Source organism: Equus caballus, chromosome 4 (assembly GCF_041296265.1).
Source record: "Equus caballus isolate H_3958 breed thoroughbred chromosome 4, TB-T2T, whole genome shotgun sequence".
NCBI lineage: Eukaryota > Metazoa > Chordata > Mammalia > Perissodactyla > Equidae > Equus > Equus caballus.
In genome coordinates, this window is record NC_091687.1 from 18319273 (window position 1) to 18343022 (window position 23750).

General features: G+C 43.6%; 1 protein-coding gene across 1 annotated transcript in view; it reads left to right on the forward strand.

Moving 5' to 3' along the window:
- ABCA13 (ATP binding cassette subfamily A member 13) overlaps nucleotides 1-23750 on the forward strand; it is a 408916-nt gene that overhangs the window by 124814 nt on the left and 260352 nt on the right. The window contains exons 28-31 of the mRNA XM_001496546.5: nucleotides 6906-7019; nucleotides 9953-10043; nucleotides 20356-20532; nucleotides 21786-22092. Of these exons, the coding sequence (XP_001496596.3) occupies nucleotides 6906-7019; nucleotides 9953-10043; nucleotides 20356-20532; nucleotides 21786-22092 (689 nt within the window). The remainder of the gene's footprint in view (nucleotides 1-6905; nucleotides 7020-9952; nucleotides 10044-20355; nucleotides 20533-21785; nucleotides 22093-23750) is intronic.

A 23750-nucleotide genomic window follows, 5' to 3' on the forward strand; every position in this document is an offset into this window, starting at 1 on the left:
GGTCTGGGATGGCAGCATTCCAGTCTCCTTTTGGTCCAGGTGCTTTCCATAAATAGGGATTTGTGCTGGGTCATGAGCCAAAGAGGGAAAGCTGAGCAGGATTCTGTCCACCATCCCATCTGGCGATCGCGGCTGCTCTGTGCTCATTGCACAGAGCTCTACTTCAGGTGAGGCGTGAGAGCCTTGGCATCCCTGCCTCAACGTCTCCAGAGCCCCAGGGTTAGTTGCTGTGGCTTCTCATCTCTGCTAGCTCCACATCTTAATAGTTTTTGTTTTGTTTTGTTAAATATCATGCTGGTTTTAAAACTGTAGTTTTTGGCATTTTAAGTGAGCTTGACATACTTAAGACATTCCATTGTGGTTTCTTCTTAGATCTTTTCATAGCATATGCATTTTTGCTGTTTCCTGAGCGGAGTGTCCATATGATTATTTTCCAGTGTATCAGTCAGGGTCCAGTCAGAAAAAAACAACAGGGAAAGCTTAATATAAAGAATAATTAGGGTAACAAGGTATAAGAGTAACAAGGATTGGTTAGTGATGTAAAGAGAACTCTAAAGAATGCAGCATGGCAGACACAGAACAGCCTCACCCCTGGGGCTGGTAGTGCATCCAAAGAAGGAACAACACTGCAAGTGGCCTCCCCACCCAGGGTTGGGGTCCAGACCTCATTTGGAAGAGCACAGCTATGGTCAACTGGATGGCAGAGTTCACTCAGCTGCCCTACTGGTGGTACTTGCTGGGAAGCTGCACCCTGGGGTGCCAAGAGAAGCTCTACACTTTGTGACGGTCACAGAAGCTGCACAAAGGCCTGCCTGTGGAAGCCATCTGTGGGGAGGTGCCACACCAGCAGCATCCCCTGGGAAAACACAATCTGGCATGCCTGTGGAAAGGTGTCATGTGCTGCGGGCAACGTACACTGCAGGAGCCAAGCAACAGCAAAGCTGGCTGCTCAGGAAGCCGGGGGCTGGCTCTGTAAGAGCCTGTCAGATGCATCACAGTAGAATCCAGAAGAGAAAATGCTTCCTCCTTCAACGTCCCTTCAGGGCTCTCTATGGGCAAAGCTTAACATTGTGCAAGCTAGCAAAGGGCCCAACTCCATTATTGCGGAACAGGTAATGAAGGGTGAATGTGGAGTGGGGAGATGGTAATTTGACAACCAGCACAGCCAGTCACAAGCTGTTTTCTTCATTTTAGAGAAATGAGACTCTTAAAACATAAAGAGTTCCTAGAAAGCTCGTCAGTTCTCAAATGTAAGTTTTAGTGTATCAAACCTAGATTGAGAAGAGGTAGAAGGAGACCTTTGGGGGAGAATTACCTACTGTAATCCTCACGCCTCTAAGAGCTCTGTAAGCTGGGGACCTCTCCTGTGCCTCAGACCTAGGGAGGGAATTAGGGGTTGTCATACCCATTTTGCAGGTGAGTCTTAGGAGTTAGTAGGCTTGACAAGATCTCTCACCAGGTGGCAGAGATGACTTTTGAACCCAGGTCTGTTTGTTCCATTATTTTTCTCTTATATTTCATTGTATTCTTCAAGTAGGTATTCACATGTGAGTAAACTCAGCTTCTGCCCTCAGAGGAATTTACCATGGGGTGAAGGAGACACATTCCCAGTGATAGAGAGGATGCAGAGGGCAGCTTCATGTGGGAGGAGGTGGCCTCAAGCTTCCCAACTGGACTATCAGGTTATGATGGGGAGAGACTGGCTTTTAGTGGGTTCTGATTGAATCTGGGTCAAGAGAGGAGGGCAGATGGAGAGTTTTACATTTGCTCATAGCTCTGGCACTTGCGTCAACAATTTCATTGTCTCACAGGCAAATGGAACCACTGTTTATTGAACACTTACTTCTACAAGGTTCAAAGAACCATCACGGGCACTTTCCCAAATTCTCTCTCGTGTACTTCTTACAAGAACCAGGTGGGGTAGGCATTATTAGACTCATTTTATAGATTAAAAATAGTGAGGGTTAAGAGGTTTACATTCCCAAATTTATTAGCTGGTAAATGGAAGTATGTGGTTCTATCCAAGTTTATTGGACTCTCCAGCCAGGGTTCTTTCATCAAGTTATATTTACAGTGTTAGGTTCTCAAATAGGCAGGATCCTGTACACTGCAGCTTCTTTTACGATCATCAATCTGGGATACTGAGTACCTAATTAAGCACACTGACCACATTTTTTATGGCTTTGTGTAGCAATGCATGGCATTTCATCCATCCTCAGAACTCTGACTGCCTTCAAAGGGGCACCTCTGGGAGGATGAGAGTAAAGACACAGGTCAAAGATGAACTCAAGGCTTATTGCTATTTTTATTGTTAAGTGCACATAAAGCTTGCTGATTAAGTAACTTGAATGGAAATGAGAATGCTCGGCTCTATGACACTTATCAAAGATGAAAAATGTCAGTGGCATGGGAGCTGCGCAGGACTGGAGTCTCTAAATACAGCCGGCATGGCCGGAGGTGCACAGGCCCTGCACGTATGACTGTTTATACGACTAGAGCAATGTGTGTGGGGGGACTGGAAGACCAGAGGCAGGTAGAGACCGTCTGCAGGGAGCCCTGCAAAGAGTATGGCATTCATAGCCATCATCTCTCTGACTGCAGGCATCTCATTAGTGGTCTGAAAGCAAGCCTTCAGAGGTTCCACCTGAAGCAAGGCCAACAGTGGGTGAAAATATCTGACATGAAGCATTTTATCCAGACACAGCAAAGCTGCCCAGGGAAGAAGTAACTACATTTATGGCTAGACTTGCCTGATATAATCCCCTGTAAAATGGCAGTTCCCTAAAATGTCCTATCAGTAGGTCTATGACTATACCTGTTCTGTGAAACGAGGGGATTCCAGGCCCCAGAGATGGACATCACTTTTTCGTAGACGTTGGATGTCTGTGCACTTCCATCATTCTGTCCTTCAAATCCAATGCCAGGGGTTAATTAAGCTAACAACCATGAGATGGAGGGCACCGAACAGACAGACAACCACATTCAACCACTGTAAGAGACAAGTGTTATTGCTCTGTCCACTTTACAAATGAGGCCCTGAGAGCCCAGACATTTCGCTCAAGGTCTCCTGGACAATTTTTGGCCAAACTGGGACACAAACTCGTGTCCTTTGACTCAAAACTTTCTTGGGCTCCTCTAGGTTATTCAGTCCTCACTGAAGGACAGACTGCAGGTAAAGGTGGTGTGGGCATTCCTTTGACTCTAGAAAGAGACGTCTACACAGAGAGGTGATGACATGAGGGGACACGGGTTTGTGTCATCCAACCAAGCCTCCCCACCATGGGTACTCTCTGAGCAGCCTCGAGATAAATCCTGTCCATTTGGGAATGGGGCTGTATGTGCCAAAATTTTAGTTAATTAATCACTGTAACAACCCTTTAGAAAATGAGCAAAGACTATAAACATCGACTTTGCAAAGAAGGAAATAGAAACAACAACCTGAGATGGCTGTTACATATGTGAAGAGATACTCAAACTTGTTCATAATAAGAGATATGCAAATCCCCAAAATGAGATACCATATCAGAATGATAAAGTCCAAAAAATTGATAACACGTTGAGCTGGCTGAGGGTATTAGGAGGGAGACACTCTCATACATTGCTGGTGGGCGTATACTGGCATAATGTCTATGAAGACATGTTGGAAATACCTACCAGTATCAGAAAACAGACATTCACACATGAAAACAAGGATGCTTATTACATCATTGTTTATAAGCACAAGAGTTGGGAAACAACCTGTCCATCAGTAGGGAATGGGAAAATAAATCTTGGCATATTCATAAAATGGAAAACATACAGCTTACTAAAAAGAAAGAGAGCTATGTAGACAGATCTCCGAGATTTACTGCCAAATGAATTTCAGGCAAGGCGCAGAAGAATGTGGGTAGTAGGAGTGAAGAAAATCAGATTACAACTGTGTGCACCTGATCTTGTAAATGTACAGACAATTTCAGAGAGCTGTACAAGGAAAAGAGAGCAGTGTTTCCTCGGGATTTGGAATGGGTTCCTGAGGAACGAGCAGAAAGTCCTCTCGAATTCCTTTGAACACTTAGAATTTGGCACAGGGAGCAAAAGATGCATGTATGATAGAATCCTGGGAAGTCTTTCCACCTCGTTGTCTCGTGTTGTGCTGGATTTGTGTGTCAGCTTGAGAGGATGCAAAGCATCTGACGTGAGCCTTGTCATCCTGAGGATGCAAGCCAAGTCCCCTCCACCTAGATGCCCAGTCCAGCCATGACCTCTGTTCTCGGGCAGGTCGGTCACATGTCCTCTTTGTTTCTGGGATGACAAAGCGAACTTCCTCTCTCCTCCATCCCCTGGAGATGGGGAGGAGGGGCCTCCTTGGAGTGAAATGGGTTTGGGGAAGGAGTGTTCCTCCCTGGGTCTTGTCCTTCCTGATTCTGGCCAGGTGAGAAAAACAGATCCTCTTTCTTTTCCCTTCTCTGAATATCCTCACTTGCTTCCTTTTTAAATCTTCAACTTCCTCTGCCTCGTTCCCCTTAGAAGCGGTAAGCCAAAGGTCTGAATGCAGAGGTCCTGTAAATAAGAAAATGATGGATGCAACAGGAAGATGAAACCACAGCTAATGTCTCGTGCTATGATCCAGTCAGCTTTTGATTTCTTTTTCTTTATTTTGTAAACAAAAAACCCCTGCAAGTAAGAAAGGTTTTGGGCATTTTCTAAAATCAGCATTTAGTAGATGGTATGTAGGTGAAACCAAAACCCAAATTATTTCTTCCAATGAGATAAAGTGAAAATAAGACTTGAAGCTCGGAATCTCAGAATCATAGCCCACTCTTGGGTTTACTCATTGTGACTTGTACCGCACGTAGAGTGCTGGATAACTTTATTCCCAGGTGGGTCCACATACCATCACCAGAGCCAATGCAGATGATTCCCTCACTGCGGAGTCTCCCCTGTCACCTTTAATTTTGTAGAGAAGCTATCTGAAACTACCTTAATTTTTGTTCCTTCTTAAGAAGCTTCTTGTGTACTCCTCGATGCATGTAGTACTTATTCTTTTAATTAGAATTCCAAATTTTATAAGGTGTGTTAAGCAGTAGTCTCTTTTTAATAATTTTCCTTATTATAAGAAACGCTCTTTAAATTTGCAGAGGCAGGGAGTGATAGCGAGTTTTCTTTGTTCTGTGATGACCGACTCCATTCTCTGGCCCCTCCTTCCTCTGGGATCTGAATCCTCTTTGGCTTAGGTCTCTGGCATATGTCCTAGATTATCTCTAATTATTCCTTTTTCTTCTTCGTCTCGTGATTCTCCTCTGAGTGCTGGACGTTGTCACAGGTCTGTTCTTCATGGAAATTTGTTCTCTTGCCGTGTTCAGAACACTTCCTGGGCTGTCCCACTCTTGTTTTGAGTTCCGCAGCCTTGGTTCAGTCTTCAGGTAGCATCTCCTCATGTCGGATCCTTCCTTCTTCATCACCCTCTTCTCTACTCTTCTTGATGTGTCTTGAAAATACAAAGCAGAGATTTTCTACATTTTTCCTATCTTGCATTAAATCAATTCTATTGAAGACCTTTATTCTGATTCATATATTGGCCTCATCTTTTTTTTTTATTTTTATTTTTTTGAGGAAGATGAGCCCTGAGCTAACATCTGCCTCTAATCCTCCCCTTTTTTGCTGAGGAAGACAGGCCCTGAACTAACATCCCTGCTCATCTTCCTCTACTTTACATGTGGGACGCCTACCACAGCATAGCCTGACAAGCGGTACGTAGGTCCCCACCTGGGATCTGGGCCAGCGAACTCTGGGCCGCAGAAGTGGAATGTGCGAACTTAACTGCTGTGCCACCAGGCCAGCCCCCATTGGCCTCATCTTTTGACTAGAAGAATCGTTTCATACACCCACTGGTATTTTCCTCTGCTTGTGCATCCTCAGAAGTAGAGGATCATGCTTCCCCAGGGGCAGCAAATAACACAGATATTGTGTGAATCCAAATCCCTCAGGTTCATAGGAAGGCAGAAGGGAGAAGTTTAGGACTGCTGCAGCTTTCCCACACTGTTTCACGCGTCCGGCTGCCAAGCAGAGTGGGAGAGAGGCCGGACCAGGAAGGGACGGAAGCGCCGCGAGGCCAAGGTGCTCCAGCTTCGCACCCAGGGGGAGCGCGTGTCCAGTCCTGGGGCTGGGAGCCAGAACGGTCAGGCCTCTCTTTTCTGTGGTGGCTGCCTTTCTGCTCCCAACCTGGTATGACCCGTGCCATTATGAGGGTCTCCTCATGACCCCAGGGAGATGTGGTTGAACTCCCAAGCCCTCTTTAATCCTATGTCTTTGACATTTAGACTATTTTCAGTGTTAAAAATATAATAATGTTGTAATAGACATCTATGTAGCTTTCTTTAAATTATTTCCTTAGGATAGAGTCTTTTTATCTTTAGAGAAAAAGGCATTGGCATTTTCTGTGGGTCAGTAACTATGAATATTTTTGTAAAATTATTTTCAAAAATCTTATGCTAATTTGCTCTGCCAGCAGCAATAAATGAATAAATACAATCAGTTTTATTCTATCCTCAATAGTGTTGGGTATCCCAAAGCAAATACACAGATATCAGTCGAGAATGTATTTTTGAGGACAAACATTGTTTTATTTTGCCAATATGTATTGGGGACATCTGCTGTTTCTGATTGTGAAATAAACACTGCAGACACTATGGTGAACAGGTGGGGACAGAGTCTGGAAGAGGGGCCCTTAGGTATGAGGGCATTGGAACCTGTCACCTTGTCTGGGGAGGTGTCGGCCAGCCTGCAGGTGGTGATGGCAGATCTTTGCTCTGATCGCCAATCACTTTAATGCTTTTCTCCCTGTTGTAGCTGCCAGGGCGCTGAAGAATCTTTGTAATGCAACCCAGCTGAACTAGAGACATAACCAAATATGCTTTATTTTGCAGGCTAATTATACTTTTTATGTTGTGGACAAGCTAAAGACTTTATCAGAAACATTGGTGAAAATGTCCAGCACTTTTCAGAGCAGTGGAAATGGCCAGATGCTCAACCAGCTGCAGGTAAGTCGTGGCCCCCTTTGCCACCTTGGGCTGGGGGAGCACCTTGTAGGGCATTTCTGGGAAATCAGAGTGACCCTTCGGAACATTCTACAGAGTTCCCTCTGGTATGGTTTTATCCCAGTTGAGTAGTAATATTGACATAAAATTGGATATGTATGAAAACTTTTTTAAATGATTAAGTGTTCTACCCACGCAAGATGTTACCATTGAGAGAATGATTAATGATTTATTAACATTTACCTGTGCCTTAAATTCCATAATTTAAACGGATGTGGAATTCCATACCAATTTTTTTGGTGGTTTGCATACTTTTCAACTGTAGGCCTATTAAAATGATCAATTATCATTCCGTGATATTCTGTATAGACAATGCAATATATTCCAAAATATTTAGGCTGTGCTTTAAAATGGCCCAACTCCTTCAGAGCCTCACAGTAGTTAACACAAAACTTTAATAAAGGAAGGTCACATAGTAACTTTTGGGGGCATTGGTGTAGCTCTAACTTATCTAAAGTCTGATAGCATGAGAAACCATGCCTGCATTTGTATTCTTGTTTGGCTTATTTCTAATGCACCAGACGAGTAGTTCAAGGCTATTCAGAGTGTGGACTTGAGACCCAGATTGTCTGGGTTTGATTCCCAGCCCTGCCCCACCACTGCTGTGTGAACTTGGACTGGTCACTGAACTTCTCTGTGCTTTGGGTTTCTTACCTGTGAAGAAATAGTAGTGACTATGAGCTGTAAGTGACTTAGATTTGGTAAAAGCACTTGGAATAGTGTTTGGCACACAGGAAATGCATCTGTGTTGGGTCCTCCCAGAAGTCAATGCTATGAAAGAGATACATGTGCAAGGATTTTATTATGGGAAATGGCTGTTAGAGCAGAGAAAGAGGGAGCCTGGCAAGGCTGGGAGTGTGGTCATCAGACAGCCATGCAGGTCTCACCCTGAGGGGAAGAGAGGGAGAGAGTTCGGGTGGGAGCAGCCTAGATGGCCCTGTCATTTAGTGAATGTATTGTCATCGAGCTAAAGTCAGTTATCAGTGGGAGAGTCTTGTGGCTCCTGGGAATGGGCCTGACATGGTGGTCCTGGGCTAGGAGCAGCCCTAGGGACGTGTAGCCCCAGGACAAACTTTAATGTAATATTCATCTTTAATGTTATTGCTCCTGGATTATTTTGTCAATCCAGGAATCAAGCAAACTTTTTTTGGTAATGGGTCAGATTGTGAATATTTTAGGCTTTGTTTGATAAACTCTCTGCTGCAAGGACAAATAATTACATGCAACATGATAGGCAGCAAATTAAGACTACAAAGTACGGTGAGAATGAAACACAATGCCTAACTTGGCCTCCAGAATCAGGCGTTTCTTGGAGGAGGCTCCAGGTCAGCTGAGTACTATTTACCAGGTAGTCATGACAGAAATTAAGGCCACGTGAGCCGGCCCTCATGGCTCAGTGGTTAAAGTTTGGCACTCGTGGCTTTGGCAGCCCAGGTTCGTTTCCTGGTCACGGGATCACACCACCTGACTGTCAGTCAACATGCTGTGGGAGCAGATCTCGTAGAAGAACTAGAAGGACTCACAACTAGGATACACAATCATGCGCTGGGGCTTTGGGGAGGGAAACAACATATTAAAGCCACATAGTCAACTATTTGAAGAACGTTTTACCTTAGAAGATGAAGTGTGGCGAGTTGTGCTCTATTTCTTAACATCAGGTCATATTCAAGGAGAGTGTGTACCGTCTCTGGATTTGCAGTAGCCGACACCTGAGTCCGAGGCCCAGCTCCACCACTAGAGGGTTAGGTCAGGGCCTCTGGTGACACCCACTACCCTGACTCCCTTTCCGGTCAGTTAAAAGTAACAGTGACCTCCTCATGGAGATATTGCCGAGATTAAATGACCAATACATAATAAAGCGCCCTTCCCAGTGTCTGGCAAATAGCTAATACCCAATGAAAGAAGATAAACAAGATTCCAAAAACAAAAATTGCACACCAGGGTTTCATAGTGAGGTCTGTCACCCGTAGACAAAAGTCAATAAAATCAGCATATAACAAAGCAAATGTGAGGAATGAAAGAGCTAAATGCAGAAGGTGGCCGTCGTGTGAGAATTCTTTATCTGAAGTCCCCAAGTTATAAGGTTATGTGGTGAAACAAAGTCAAGATAACATAGGAATCTTCTCTAGTGATCTGACGAATTCCGGAATTAGTCCCCACTCAGCTATCCCCCCTCGCTTAATCCCGGCGTTGGCTTCACTACCGCCGCATGTGTCACTCTCAGTCTCCTGGGGATTGCTGGATGTTGTGAGAATGTGGCAGCACAAGGCAAGTACACACATGTCAGCTGCAAAATAAAGATGCAAAATTTCATTATGTCGGTGAAAATAATCTTGAAGAACTCTCCACAGTAAAACCATTGACAAATGAGGCGGAGTTGGAACCATCGATAATGAAAGAAGAATGATACAAATGATAGCATGAAAAGTGCTTCCCATCATGATTAGAATATCAAAAGATTGAGAGAGAGTTCTGGAAAATGCTGAAACCTTCTTCAGTGTTTTTGTAACAAAGACCGTTCTCTTCATAACTGGCCTGTGGAAACAATAATATTAAAGATCTTATGTAAAGGATCACCATATAGTTTTGTGAGAAAATTTTGCCAAAAAGTTAACAGTTAACTTCATTCTTTGTTTTCAACATTAGTGCATAGTTACAATTAGGACCTAAATTGTCATAATTGTTACTTTCGTTATTTAATATAAAGTCCTAATCAAATGCTATTCTATTATTTATTGTGGTGTTTTAGAACCTCTTAAGATGATTCACTTTATGTGCCTTTTTCCTATATGATGAAACTTTGAATAAACCTAACGAGTATTGTTCGATAAGAAGAAATGATGAAATTTTTGTTAAGTTGTGTTATTCTCCTTTAGGAATCCCTGAGAAACAAATTTTTAAGAAACTTTGTAGAAAGCCAGTTGCACATTGATGTAGATAGACTGACTGCGAAGCTCCAGGCATACGGTAAGTCGGTGTGGGAGTGTAGGGCCCACCCTTTGGCCATGAAGTTTCTGGGTGACGTTGACAAGTCACTCTTCCTCTCCTGGTTTCTGGTTTCTCATCTATAAAATGAATGGCTTGAACTAAACGCACTCCAAAGTTTGTTCATACCTGAAGTTTTCTGATTTGCTGATTCAGGGCTTGCATAGCAAGAAACGTAGTCAAAAAGGAAGGCTTCTGATCTGAATACGAGAACTGTGAATTATAAGGTCAGTTGACAAAAGAAATTACTGTTATTGAGTTCATAGTCAATAGAAAGCAGTTACATTGGTTTGAAAATGTTGAGCTCAGATAAGAAAAGGCTATCAATCAGCACACAGTCATTGCACGTCTACAGTTTGTTAACCTCTGAATTCGTTTAGGTATTGGACAACCATTTTCTGGACACAGTGACTGCGTCACTCCCCCTCCACTGCCCCGCTGTGGCTGTGTGACCATTTTAGTTACATCATAAAACGTTATGACTAGATGAATATTGTTCAGTGCAGAGCCAGGTTGTATATTATAATGAAGTTTCTTTTTTCTTGATGTTTTCCTTTTTCTAGAGTGTCATGTTCTCTTGCTTTCAGGTGTGACATTTGCTCCCCATTCTTCCGCACTCAATGTGCCAATATATCCTTTCTACCGTGGGGCCCTTTTTTCTCTGCACATCCCCAGCTGAGCCTCTCCCTCCTGCTCCAGTCTAGGCAGCTCGACCTCTGTGTCTCTCATCCCCAGATTTTCCTAGGAATTCTCTTCTCTGTTCTCCTAGGGGGGATACCACACTTCCTGGGTCCTATATTCTCCCCATTTTTGTTATATTACCGTGTTTTACTGGTTCATATTCACAAATGTCATCCTGAAAAAGGGTGCATGAGAGGAAAATGCCCTCAGTAATTTTCCTCAGTAAATTCACTTTTATACCTGAAGGATATGTGGAAATAGTCCCCGTTTCATTCTTCATAATTTTGGTTCGTCTCTTTTCTCTCTCTCTCTCTTTTTTTTCATCGTCAGTCTTTCAGAGTTATCAATTTATTAGTCTTTCAAAGAACTAATGTATGGCTTTGTTGATTGTATTTCTGTCTGTTTTCTATTTCATTGATTTTTGCTCTTCTCTTTATAAGTTCTGTCCTTTTACTTTCTTTGGTTTGTCAGCTTTTATTTTTGTAACAATCTTGATTTCCACCTCGTCTTCTTTTCTGGTATATACATATTCATGACTATCCAGTTCCCTCTGAGCGTTGCTTTAATTGCATCTCACAAGTTTTGTATGTTCTATTTTCATTATCATTCAATTAAAAGTATTTCTAGTGTGATTTATTTATTTTTAATCTTTGGAGTATGAAAATTTATAGCTTAATTTCTAAATATTTGGGATTTTCCATTTATCTGTGTATTACTGATTTCTAGCTTTATGTTGCAGTGGTCAGAGAACACACTCTGTCAGTGTGATTTCATTTATTTGAAATGTCCTGAGTCTTGCTTAATGGCCCCATTCATGGTCAATTTTGCTTCCTTTGTGCAATGGTTCCATGACTGCTGTGCGCAGTCTTGTGTATCCTTTCCGATCTGTGTTTGCTTGTTCTACCAGTTATTAAAATTGTTTAAATTTCCCGTTGTGATTGTAGATTTGTCTGTTTCTCCTTAAGTTCCGTCAATTTAGGCTTCATGTATTTGAGGCTGTATTTTATTTTCTATTGAGACCATGTTAGATATTTATATTTTCCTCTGTCTGTATTTTAAATTTTTCTTCTTTTGTCCTTTCCAGCAGTTTTTTTTTTTTTTTTTTTGGTGAGGAAGATTGGCCCTGAGCTAACATCTGTTGCCAATGTTCCTCTTTTTTTTTTCTCCCCCTCCCCCAAATCCCAGTACATAGTTGTATATCCTAGTTGTAAGTCATTCTAGTTTTTCCATGTGGGGTGCCACCACAGCATGGCTTGATGAGTGTTGTGTGGGTCTGTGCCCAGGATCCAAAGCAGTGAACCCCAGGCCGCCAAAGCAGAGCACACGAACTTAAACACTCGGCCATGCGCCCGGCTCCTCCAGCAGTTTTACTGTGACTTACTTAGGTGTGGTTCCTTTTATGTTTCCTTCTTTGTTTTGTAGTACTTCTTGAATCAGCAGCGTGATATCTTACATTTTGCTGTGATCTCTTGATATATTACTTCTGACCAATTGTGTCTCTGCTCTCCTCTGAAATTCCAAGTAAACATGATAAAAATTTTCAGTGTCCATATGCTTCTTAGATCCTTTTCTCTGTTTTCCAATCTTTTTTTCTCTCTGTGCTTCAGTTAGGGAATTTTTTTTTCTTACTGATTTTCTCATCCACCGATTCTCTCTTCAGCTGAGAGTTCTTCATTTCAGTTATTGCATTTCCCATTCTAAAATTTTAATTTTTTTATAGCTTTCATTTATTCGTTCCAGTTCTCCCTATTTTCATCTAATTTTGGGGCAATTGTGTCCAAAAGATTTTGAAGTGTATGTTGTTACCTACAATATTTTAGTTTTTTGTGGCTCTTTTGTCTATTTTTCTCTCTGTTTTTGGTTATTCTGTCTTATGTCCAGGAGTAATAACCATTTTTTCATTGAATACCAGACATTGGGCATAAAAAACTGTAGCAATAAGTTTCAGTTTCTCGATGGTGTTGTCTCCCACCAGATAAAGTTATTTTCCTGTTTCTTGCAGAAAGCTGGGGGCGGGGGGCACATTCTCTTAATCCAATCAGGGATCGAGCCTATTGATGGAGCTGGGCTTCAGTCTTACTAGCAAATGTTCTCTCCACTCCTGGGAGTAGCCCTGTTGGGGTGAGGAAGGGGCTCAACTAAACACCTGGGGGTTTTCTAGGACCCCTCATCCTTGAGTCCCTGAACTCAAGCCCCCTAGGACTGCTGGAGGCTCAGTTAACCCAGCCTTAGGAGTCCCAGCTATGGGATTTCCTATGCTCCCCTCTTCCTGTGCATCTTAGACCTTCAAGTCTTTGCTGCCTTAATAGATTTTTGAAGTCTTCATATAGATTTATTTTAAAAAAAAATCATCCCTATTTTCTATTTGGTTTTGGTGGGAAAGTTTGTCTTCAACAAGTTGTCTCCCACTATTACTCTAAGCAGAAACTTCATCAATGTTGCTTTTAATCTGCAGGTGATTGTCCTTCACTTATGGAAAGTTTTCCTGTCATTATTTCTTTGATTTTTTTAAACCTTTATAAAAAATTAATATCGTGTTATCTTTAGCTTTATTTTTTGATCATTGTTACTATGTTTTGTTATTTGTTTATTTTCAGTTCTCTCTTTCATGTTGGAGAGTTTCCTAACATGTTTGATGATGCTAAGAATGAAGCTCTAATGGAACTGATGGAAAGTTTTTTATATGGGTGGAGCTTGTCATGACTCAATTTAAATCAGTGGTTCTCAGCTGAGGATGATTTGGTCCCCACAGGACACTTGGCAATGTATGAGGACATTTCTATTGCCACAGCTTGTGAGATGTTGCTGGCACCTAATACGAGGAGGCCGAGAATGTTTTTAAACATCCTACAATGCACAGGAAAGCCATGACAACAAATAATCATGGGCCCAAATGTCCATAGTGCCTTGGCTGAGAAGGAGGATGAAGTCAATTGTTGAACATAATTTTTAGGGATAGACACCTTGGGATCTCACATCCCCTGGTTGGCCATGGCTAATGCCGGCCATGGCTAATGCTGGCCATGGCTAGGGTCCACAGGTATATACACTGAATGGGGACAATGCTCAACTTCTATTGCTTGCTGGAGCTTGGCTGGAATTACTGTAGAATTTCTTACTTTGCTAATTCATGTGCCATTATACATGACCCTCCCAGTCTTATTGTCCTTACAGGCTAACAGGGCCTTCATGTGGCCTTCCCATGTCTCCTGTGCATGGACATGTGGGTTTTCCTTCAGCCCATCTTTAACTGTTGTATTCCATAGGGTGATTCCAGAGAGAGAAGTGAGCCTTGGGTCTAGTCTTCTCACAATGGGCTTCCCTCTTTTGAGTTCTGTCCTCTGTTTTCCATCCTTCATGCATGGCAGTGCCCCTCAGTGCCTCCTTCAGGTTGGGAGACAACTTGGGGTATCCAAAGTGATAGAACATGCAATTAATACTTGACCACACATTACTTATATTTCATTCAGTCCACTGTGCAACAGGCATTGCTGCTTTCTTCTCAGAGGAGGGAGCTCTGCGCAGTGTCCTAAGGCCCATTGAGTTTCTGTGTGTAGAAGCTTTCCTGATTCCTAATACTGTGTGTGTGTGTGTACCCACACAAGTATGGATAGCTATATCTTTATGTCTCTCTCTCTCTCTCTCCACATACACGCATACACACACACACATACTTACTATGTGCATTACAGAGTGGATATTACATAGAGTCATTGAAATGTCTATATATATCTCCATATGGGATCCCTAATCATTGAATTATATGAAAATTCCACTCCTCAAAACCTTTTTTTAAGCAACTTTGATTCTGTCCCTGGAAGATAATCAAAGCTACGCTATTTGGATTCCAAGTCACTCCTTATACCATTAAACATCTGGAATGACACACAGTTAAATTATCTAACCAAACTTACTAGGTGAGCTTTTAGAGCAGCATATTCCAAATGACAAATGATCAGAAGTATAAAAACGTCCCCAGCTTGCTCCATCCTGTAAAATTTAACACTCTCCAATTATCCATAAAAACCAAAAACACCTGAAGCCCCTCACAGTGCACAGTGTGCTTTTTGGTCTCCTATTTTCTAGTCTTTCAGCTTAGTTTCATCCCACAGAATTAACCTAAGATAGCTAGTTAGAGCCTAGCTCTCTTCGTGAGTAATTATGAATATGATAATAGTAAGCGGTCAGTGAGCACTGACGACACACTAGGTGCTAAAGAATCTTTAATTATCAGAACAAGTCTATGGGTGATTTTGCTTTCCTCACACTACAGATGGGGAAATGGGAACTTTGACAGACTAACTAACTTTCCAGAGTAAAACATGAAATCACAGCAGGGCTGCTACAGGGGCAGAGTTGTGTCTTGTCGCTTTTGCTGCCACCATTGCCCAGCAACCCTGGAGCAGTGCAGCAGGGGGACAATCCACCCCTTCTGTTCCCCCTGAGCGGGATTTCTCCAGCCTGAGTCTCTCATGTGTCTGGCTTTGGATGGCTCCTGGGGTCTTCCTTGCACACAAGAACATCGGAGCTCAGCCTCCCACCTACACTATTTAGAAAACAGCAGAGTGCATCTCCATGGGAGTGTCCATCACAGCCACTGACACCGCATAAACACCAGCCCCTTACAATGGCATTTCACAGCAAAAATCATGTCTCCAGAACCTGGCAGATTGATGCTTGCTAGGCAGTGTACCAGGGCCCACAGAGTCACAGAGTACACATCACACATTGCTTCAACATTTGGGGGAAAATGAGACATAATTTTATACTAAAACAAATGAGGGATAGATTAGTAAAATATAAAATTTTCATGGGAAAAAATCAATCATTCCGCAACATTTTCTTCTTTCAGGCTCCCTGTCATCTTGCATACATCCCACCTCTACTCTCCCTCCGCCTCCCTCAAGAGTGGGTGCGAACACTTGACACACAGATGAGCACTACACATTGGAGTCACCACCAGAGGCAGTTTCAGAGACATGGTGCAATTTTGGAGAAGGAAATAGATAGAGAAAATGGACAAGCGAAAATTAAAAACTGCTGGCATCAGCTTTGGCCCTGCATCAGCCAATCCAGGCCAGTTGTCCAGACTGCCATCTGTGTCTCTACAGCAGATTAACTGGGATGCTGAGCTTTCCATCTTGGGATGGAGGTGGGGCTGGAATTCTGCCCACCCTACGGAATGTCGCTTTGATTGTGCAGTGTTATCTGAGCCAACATCTGATAAGATGCAGGATACAGGTGACATATTCTGTCTATGCCTCTACTGGAAATCAATGTTCTATAACATATTAATAATGATGATACTAGGACACATTGAGAGCTCAGCATGCACCAGACACAGTGAGCACCAGAAGATTTACAAGCATTATTTCGTTTAATCTTTAGGAAAAGACCACATAGCAGATTATTATCGTCCCCATCTCTTAGGAAATGCGGTGTCGGAGGGTTAAACAGGCACAGCTGCCCTCCAGGGAGTGGTGAGTAGGCCCCCCCACCGATCTGAGCCCTGAGCTTGAGGTCACTAGACTTACTCTGAGAGCAGAGATCCTGTGTTCCTGTCTCCAGGCCAAGTGGGCTCTGCACGGACAGGCACTCCTGAAACCAAACCCTCATGACTTATTCAGCTGAGGAGGGCCGGTGCCATGGAAGCAGCTGTGGAGGCCTGCCCCGACCACTGACCACTCCTGCTTGCCTTCCACATCAGTGCCGAGGGAAAGGCCTTGCTTGTGTCTGTTGCAGCCGCTCTGAGGCTCAGAACTTTTCCAAGAGATTCTGCTGTGCCTGTGCTGATGTCCCTCCCAGCTGTGTCCCTCCTGAGTTCCACTGGGAACTCAGGACACACTGAGGCAGGAGACCCTGTGGTTCTTTCTAGCTCCTCTTGAGCTGTGTCATCCAAACAACTGAAGGGCCTTTTCTGCCTGAAACCTTAGCAACTACTGAGTGTGAACCTGGATGCGAAATAAAAAGTGGTCAACAGACTGTTTCCTCTGTTGACACCATTCCAGAGCCAGTCTTGGGCTATTTCTTCTCTGAAACAACCGATGAGTTTGTTTTATCTTCCATGATTTAATTTGACTGTCTTTGCTTAACCAGATTCTTCAGGATCTACCAAATGATGAATTCAGGTGCTGTTTCTATGAGGGGGTGTGTGCCTTCCAACACTCACAGGTGGTCTTCTGTTTAATAGTTTGCTAAGTGGCTTCATGTCTCTTTTCTCCATTTGATCTCTCCCCGGAAGATAGCCACAGGATTTTTATTATTTATAAAATATAGATGATAAAACCGAGGCTGAGAGACTGGCCCTTCCAAGGTCCTACAATAATAGGTGGAACCAGGAACCCAGATCTGTGGACTCCACATCTTGCAGTCTTTCTACTGTGGTAGATGGTATGGCATGGTGGGCAGAACTGTATGAAATTGCTGATGGATGTTTACGTGCTTTTAACATGCATCAAAGCACAGTTTCATGCATTTCCATCCAACGTAAATGCAGCCCGGCATAAAGGATGGGTGGCTCCAGAGCTGCGTGAGCTGTTTGTGAATCATGGTTTTGAAGCTTACTAGTTACCTAGCCTCTTTGTGCCTCAATTCCTGCACTTTAAAACGAATGTACCAGGGCCGGCCTGGTGGCACAGCAGTTGTTTGCATATTCTGCTTCTCAGCAGCCTGGGGTTCGCTGCTTTGGATCCTGGGTGTGGACATGGCACCGATTGGCATGCCATGCTGTGGTAGGCGTCCCATGTATAAAGTAGAGGAAGATGGGCACAGATGTTAGCTCAGGGCCAGGCTTCCTCAGCAAAAAGAGGAGGACTGGCAGTGGTTAGCTCAGGGCTAATCTTCCGAAGAAAACAAAAAACAAAAAATAAAAAAACAAAAAACAAAACAAAACAAAACAAAAATGAATGTACCAATAACACTTCCTTACAGAGAAGTAAGGGTAAGTAAAACAATAAACGAGAGTGCTCAGAATAGTGCCTGGCACGTGACCGACACTCAGACAATGTCACCTCATCATTATTGTAGTTATTTAGAATAGCTTGCTGATCTGAAATCTACCTTTCCTGAATCCTTACTCTACATACATCTTGGCCTGAGATCTGGAAATAGCAGAGTACCTACAATGACAGAAAATAACCTCTGCTTTGAGAAACAGTGAGTGATAAGCATTGAGAAGAGGAGTAGCTGAAGGATCATCCTGGCTTCTTGGTCTTATTTGGAACCTGGTATGTTTCCAGTCATCTGGATTTGGTGGAAGGAAAGTCTTTCTTTTCCAAGGAAGAAGTTGAGGCTGGGACATTTTAACTGATGTTTCACGCACCTGAGGATAATAGGATGAACCTTGATGCAGTTGTGTTATGTGGCTCCGGCCCCCTTTGCATGGCTCAAGCTGCCTTTCAAACAGAGGCAGAGTGCCTGGCAGGAAAAGCCTAGACTTGATTTGGGAACCTAAGAAACCAGGAGGATGTGGGAGCAGAGAGCAGACCAGCAGAGGAGAGAAGTGATTCAGAGGCAGCCCCCAGTGGGCACTGATGCTGCCATGTGCTAGGGACACCCAGGGAGTGGGTACAGGAGAGACGGGTTGTCACTTGGAAAGTCTGGAGTATTTGGGAGGTCCAAGAGAAATGGGAGGGCCTGTGGGGAGAGGTGCCATACAGAGGGCAGGAGAGGTCACGTAATTATCTGCCACCATACAATGGGGGCAAGTGACATGGTATAAGGCAAGAGCCCATCCCAGACCGTAGAGGAGAAGAAACAAGTCAAGTTTACACTGAAGACATCCCCAAGGGGAGCTCCCACCTGCAGGACATTTCCATTCAGGACACCGGGAAACTCATACCGGATGTCTGGTGTGAGTGTCTGAGCGAGAACATTGACTTGGGGGGACTGCGGTGATGTGCCCTTGTCCCATATGGTATGTACTCACTCCCTGCACTCAGTGAAGCAGGTGGCTGGAGCCTTGTCCACAGAAGCTACTGAGGAACTGTGGGATGGCAGTGGTCCTGGGAATGACCAACAGGATTTGCTGGGTAGAGAATGGACTTCATGTATTTAAGAGCAAAATAATACTTACCTAGAATGTTGGACAACACATGCCAAAAAGCATATGATCCATTTCAGTCAAACAAAAAGGTGTTGTGAAGATCAAATATCATATATACCTGTAAGCTCTTCTCAGAAGCTTCTCATCATGCTTCTTTTTCTTTCTGACTTGACATTTCCCAGTTGAGGGTTCTGTTCAGTCTGCTGGATTTGGGGTTGGGTGGGGGCCAGCTGTAACACATCTCTTCTGTGGATGCTTTTTTGAGAAGAAGATGTAACCAGAAGATGTCCACCCACTCCTTGAAGCTAGAATAAGCAGGTCCCCAGAGCTGAGGGAGTGATCATTGACAATGAACAGCTGTCCCCAGTGCAATTTTGTCTACTTGGTTTTATGATTTGCTGTGTGTTTTTGTGTGTTGTGGATGTATAAAAACATGTTGGTATGTTTTCATGTATGTTCACCTCTTCTCGATTGATTCTTTTATTTTCTTTATGAAGTCCTGAGCAAAAGACTTTCTCTGGGCCTTGTTAAGGAGCAAGGCCTAGGGTGGGCAGAGTGGCTACACGTGCCTGGAGACCCCTGTGCTGTGAACATAGCAAGGACTAGATGAACAGTCCTCCCACTTTCTGTCACATCACGGGGCAAGCACACGTCGTCCCCACCTGACGGTGATGCTGTGACACGGGTGACCGTGGGGGGTCTGATGGCATTTCCTGCTGTGAGGTCAGTGGGCAGAGAAAACCTGAGAGACTCGACTTCTGCACAGATCCGCCCCCTCTAAATCCTGAGACTTCTCGTAACCGCTTTCCCTGGCTGGGCTGGGTTCTGGGTCTCCTGTCCACACCACCTCACTCTGGGTCACTTGGTTTTCCATGTCTCTCTCTCTCGTGGTCCAGCTCCTTCCTGACACCAGAGCTAAAATACTGAGACCTCCTGGCGTTTTGTCCCGAAAACTGTCTGATATTCAGCCTCAACAGCCAAGATGTTGCCGACTTTGACCTACCTCTCTATTTCCATTTGAGACGCATGAACCCGGGCCAGAGAGTGGAGCAGGATTTGATTTCCTCATTGTCAACACTCCTTGATAATTGTTTTTGCAAAATTAATGTTATGAAATGAATGACTTTCACAAAATGCCCACTGCTTCAGTGAAGCCATGATGTTTAGAATTACTTGACTCAGTTGGGAACATTACCTTTTTTTGTGCTGTGTTCTCTGCTGGAGATTCTTCCCTGCTGCTCATAGCTTTTCCACTGTTGTCTATTTTCTCCATCACCCACTGTCCGACCTTCCCATGGGCTGTCACCTCATTCGTTGTGATTAACTGTTTTCTTTTCATTTACATGTAAGTAACAACCTTACAGGTGTTGTATTAAAAAAGTGGAGTTTACGCTCAGTAAGTAAGCAGCAACTCCTGCATATGAACAAAAGGGGACACTCTTGAGTAATTTTTTGTGAAGGAATTGAGGTGCACTTTCACAGTTATTTGCACCGTCTCCACCATAGGAACAATAAAAACACTGGGCTGAGAGAAACGTGGTGATGTCCTTGCATGTTTATTCGCCTCAGGAGAGATGCTGCACATGATGTGGAACCACACAGACGCCAGACGCATCCATTTCCTGGGCCGCATCTTGGTCAATCTCTCTTCCTGTGTGGTGTTGAACCGCTTCCAGGCCCTGGAGTCTGTCGCCATCCTGGAGTCTAAAGGACGTGAACTCATGCAGCGGAACAGTTTCTTGGCCAGTAAGTATTCAGTGAAAAAATATGCTCATAAAGGCACAGCTTTGACTAGGTTGTCATTTTGCATATTTCTCCTTAAATGTGTCTCACAATGGCTCAGAAAGAAAAATCTTTTCCAGATAAAACAAACTAAAGAAGAAATAATTGTGTTGATTTGATGAAAATATGGGCCTTGTACATAACTATTGGTATTTTCACCATCCTGGGCCCAGTGCTACTCACTGCATCTGTTTTAACTAGTTTATGGCTAAATCTCACACAATAAATTATATTTTTCCTGATTAAAGTTACACTCTGATTTCCTTGGTCAGTTTTATTCTTATCATAGTATCTTGATATCCTGGGGTGGAGGGCGAAAGGAAGACAGCCAATTCAACTCCATCTATTAATAGTTCACTTATTCAAGATAAATATGATGTGTTCTCATATTCATTTTGAATAAACATTGGATTATTTTTATTTGGGTTTGTATCAGTTTGCTAGGGCCACTGTGACGAAGGACCACAGACCGGGGGACTTAAACAGAAATTTATTTTCTCACAATTCTGGCCAGAATTCCAGATCAAGGTGTTGGCAGGGTTGGTGCCTTCCAAGGCTGTGAGGGAGGACTCCTTCCAGGCTTCTCTCCTTGGCCTGCAGACGGCCAGCTTCTCCCTGGGTCTCTCCCGTCATCTTCCCTCTGTACGTGTGTGTGTCCAAATTTCCCCTTTTTATGAGGACACCACTCATGGGATTAAAGTCCACCCTAATGACCTCATTTTCACTTGATTACCTCTGTGAAAACTCTGTCTCCAAATAGGGTCACCTTCTGACTTACTGGGGGTTAGGACTTCAACATTTGAATTTTGGGAAGGCACGATTCAATCCGTAACAGGCTTTATATATGAAATTCAAAAAATTCATATGCCAGAACACAGAATGCATGTGTGTATGTATTTTGAATGACATGTACCCCAAAGATATCAATTCTTAGGAAGGTATCTGTAATCTCAAAGAAGAAAAGCCTTACTAACACAAGAGTGTGGTTTTATTAAAATAAAGAAGAGCATCTGACTGGGAATTATGAGTTAGCTTACCACCAACTGCCTGGGTAACAACTCAAAATCAGATTTGCCTCACTGGGGTGTGGGCCTCCCTGCAACAGGGGGCGGTGTCAAGCCTCCAGTCCTGACCAGCTTCCAGTCGGACCCCGTGCTGGCGTTGTGTGAGCTGCTGCTAGGTTGTGGTGACCCTTGTTTTCCCTTTTCTGCCATTAGGTATCATATTCAACAGTTCCTTAGTCAGCAAGAACTTCAGGTCAAAGTCTTTCCAGCTGCCACCCCATGTTACATACACAATCCGGACCAGTGTCTTATACAGCATGAGAACAGATTCGGTGAAAAACCCTCTTTGGAAGTTCCATCCTCAGAGCCTACCAGCTGACGGGTTCAAATATAACTACATCTTTGTCCCTTTGCAAGATATGATTGAAAGAGCCATCATCTTGGTCCAGACGGGGCAGGAAGCTATGGAACCCACCACACAGACGCAGGCCATCCCGTACCCGTGTCACACCAGTGACCTGTGAGTAGACGGGGTCAGAGCTATGCTTTCCCCAGGTGTCCACTTACAGTGAGAGGAGCTTTGCATTTGTAAATCTGAATAGAGAAACATCGTGGAGTCATTCCTTCTCCACAGTCATTCCAGAGAGAATTTGAAGAAAATTAATTCCTCTTTCTAATTTTTTAAGGTTTGCATTTTATATGCCTGAACTATCCAAAGAGAAGAACAATTGTTGAGATAATGTGATCAAGTGGATCTTTCAATTTGACACCAGCCATCTGTGGCTTTCAAGACCCTTCATAAAAAATGTGAATAATATCTACAGGGGCTTTGCATGTCTGACTCCAGATTCTACCTTCCTAAACTAGGGAAACAGAGGAAGGTTCTCTCATCTTTAGTGCAAATCCTTACAACATAGGCGTGTGCCACCTACTTGCAGGTAGAGAGGGATTCTCAGAGAACTGGCTCAGTGGTTTAGGGACACAGGAGGCAATCTGAGAACACATGCGAGTTAAATTGTGTGATTGGGCTGCTGACATCTTTGGGGAGAGAGAAGGGAAAGTCAGTTAAGGGCCGGAGCGGCTGGATGACAGGACTTGAGGGAGATTGGGGCCATGCTTGTAGGACAGATGTCTTGACGTCTTACCCCCTGATTCCGGTCTAATGATATGCTTCCTGCATCATGGCTCATCAATACATTTTTGAGGAAGATGGTGGTGCTGCAGGAAGAACCTTCTCACTGTGATGGGATAAAAGGCTGTGCCCCACCTGGTTGTGCTTGTCCTGGGGTGTCATGGCATGGTGGAGAGAACGGAGGGTCAGGGAGAAAGAGACCAGGTGTCATATTAACCCAGGGACTGATCATTATGCAAATCGTCAATGATCACTTAACCTCCTGCTTTGTAAAATGAAAGCTTTTCTTTCCTTTCAATGATATTTTTCAGCTTTGAACATTCTCAACCATTGCTCTTCTGTTCTTAAATAATTTTTCTGGGAGGTGATAGTACAGAGAACAGAAATCAAGAAAATGGCAGTTCTTGGCGAGGTGTCATGCACAAATCCTTCACAGCAACTCAAATACCAGGGTGTTGTGAGGATTAATGACCTGTTTTAGATACTCAGAGAAGTCGACTTTTTAAGATGTTGTTCTTTTAGGTGAATCTCAGGAAAATCCCATTCTGAAAGCCTCTTTCTATCTCCAAAGTATTCTATGATTGATCCCTACCGGTGTAAGAGGGGGTCATGCTTGTGTGGGTGGGAAGATGCAAATTCTCTCCCTAGTGTTCACAGGAGGAAGCGGGAGTTCACTTCACACCCTGAGACAGGATGGTTCTTCTTAGGAAGGTGCTCTGGGAAGAACAGCATATGCTCCTGCAAACAGCTTGACAGAAAGTCAGATGGCCCACATAATCAGTTTTCCATTCTTGATGCTCATAGTGCTTGATTGACAGGCATTGTGAGAAGGTTGGAGAGGAGACCGAGTAAGAGTGATGAAGATGTGGCTTTTTGCCCCTCGAAGATAATTTCCTGTGAATGAGAAGCATTCATGCCTGAAGTTGGAGTTAGCTGAATACCCTGGTATGATTCTGTGTCGTGAAATTGCTTTCCTTCATCTACTCAATGAGATACCGTAATGTAATACTTCCGAAGTATTTATTTTCCTTCTTCAAAAGAGGCGA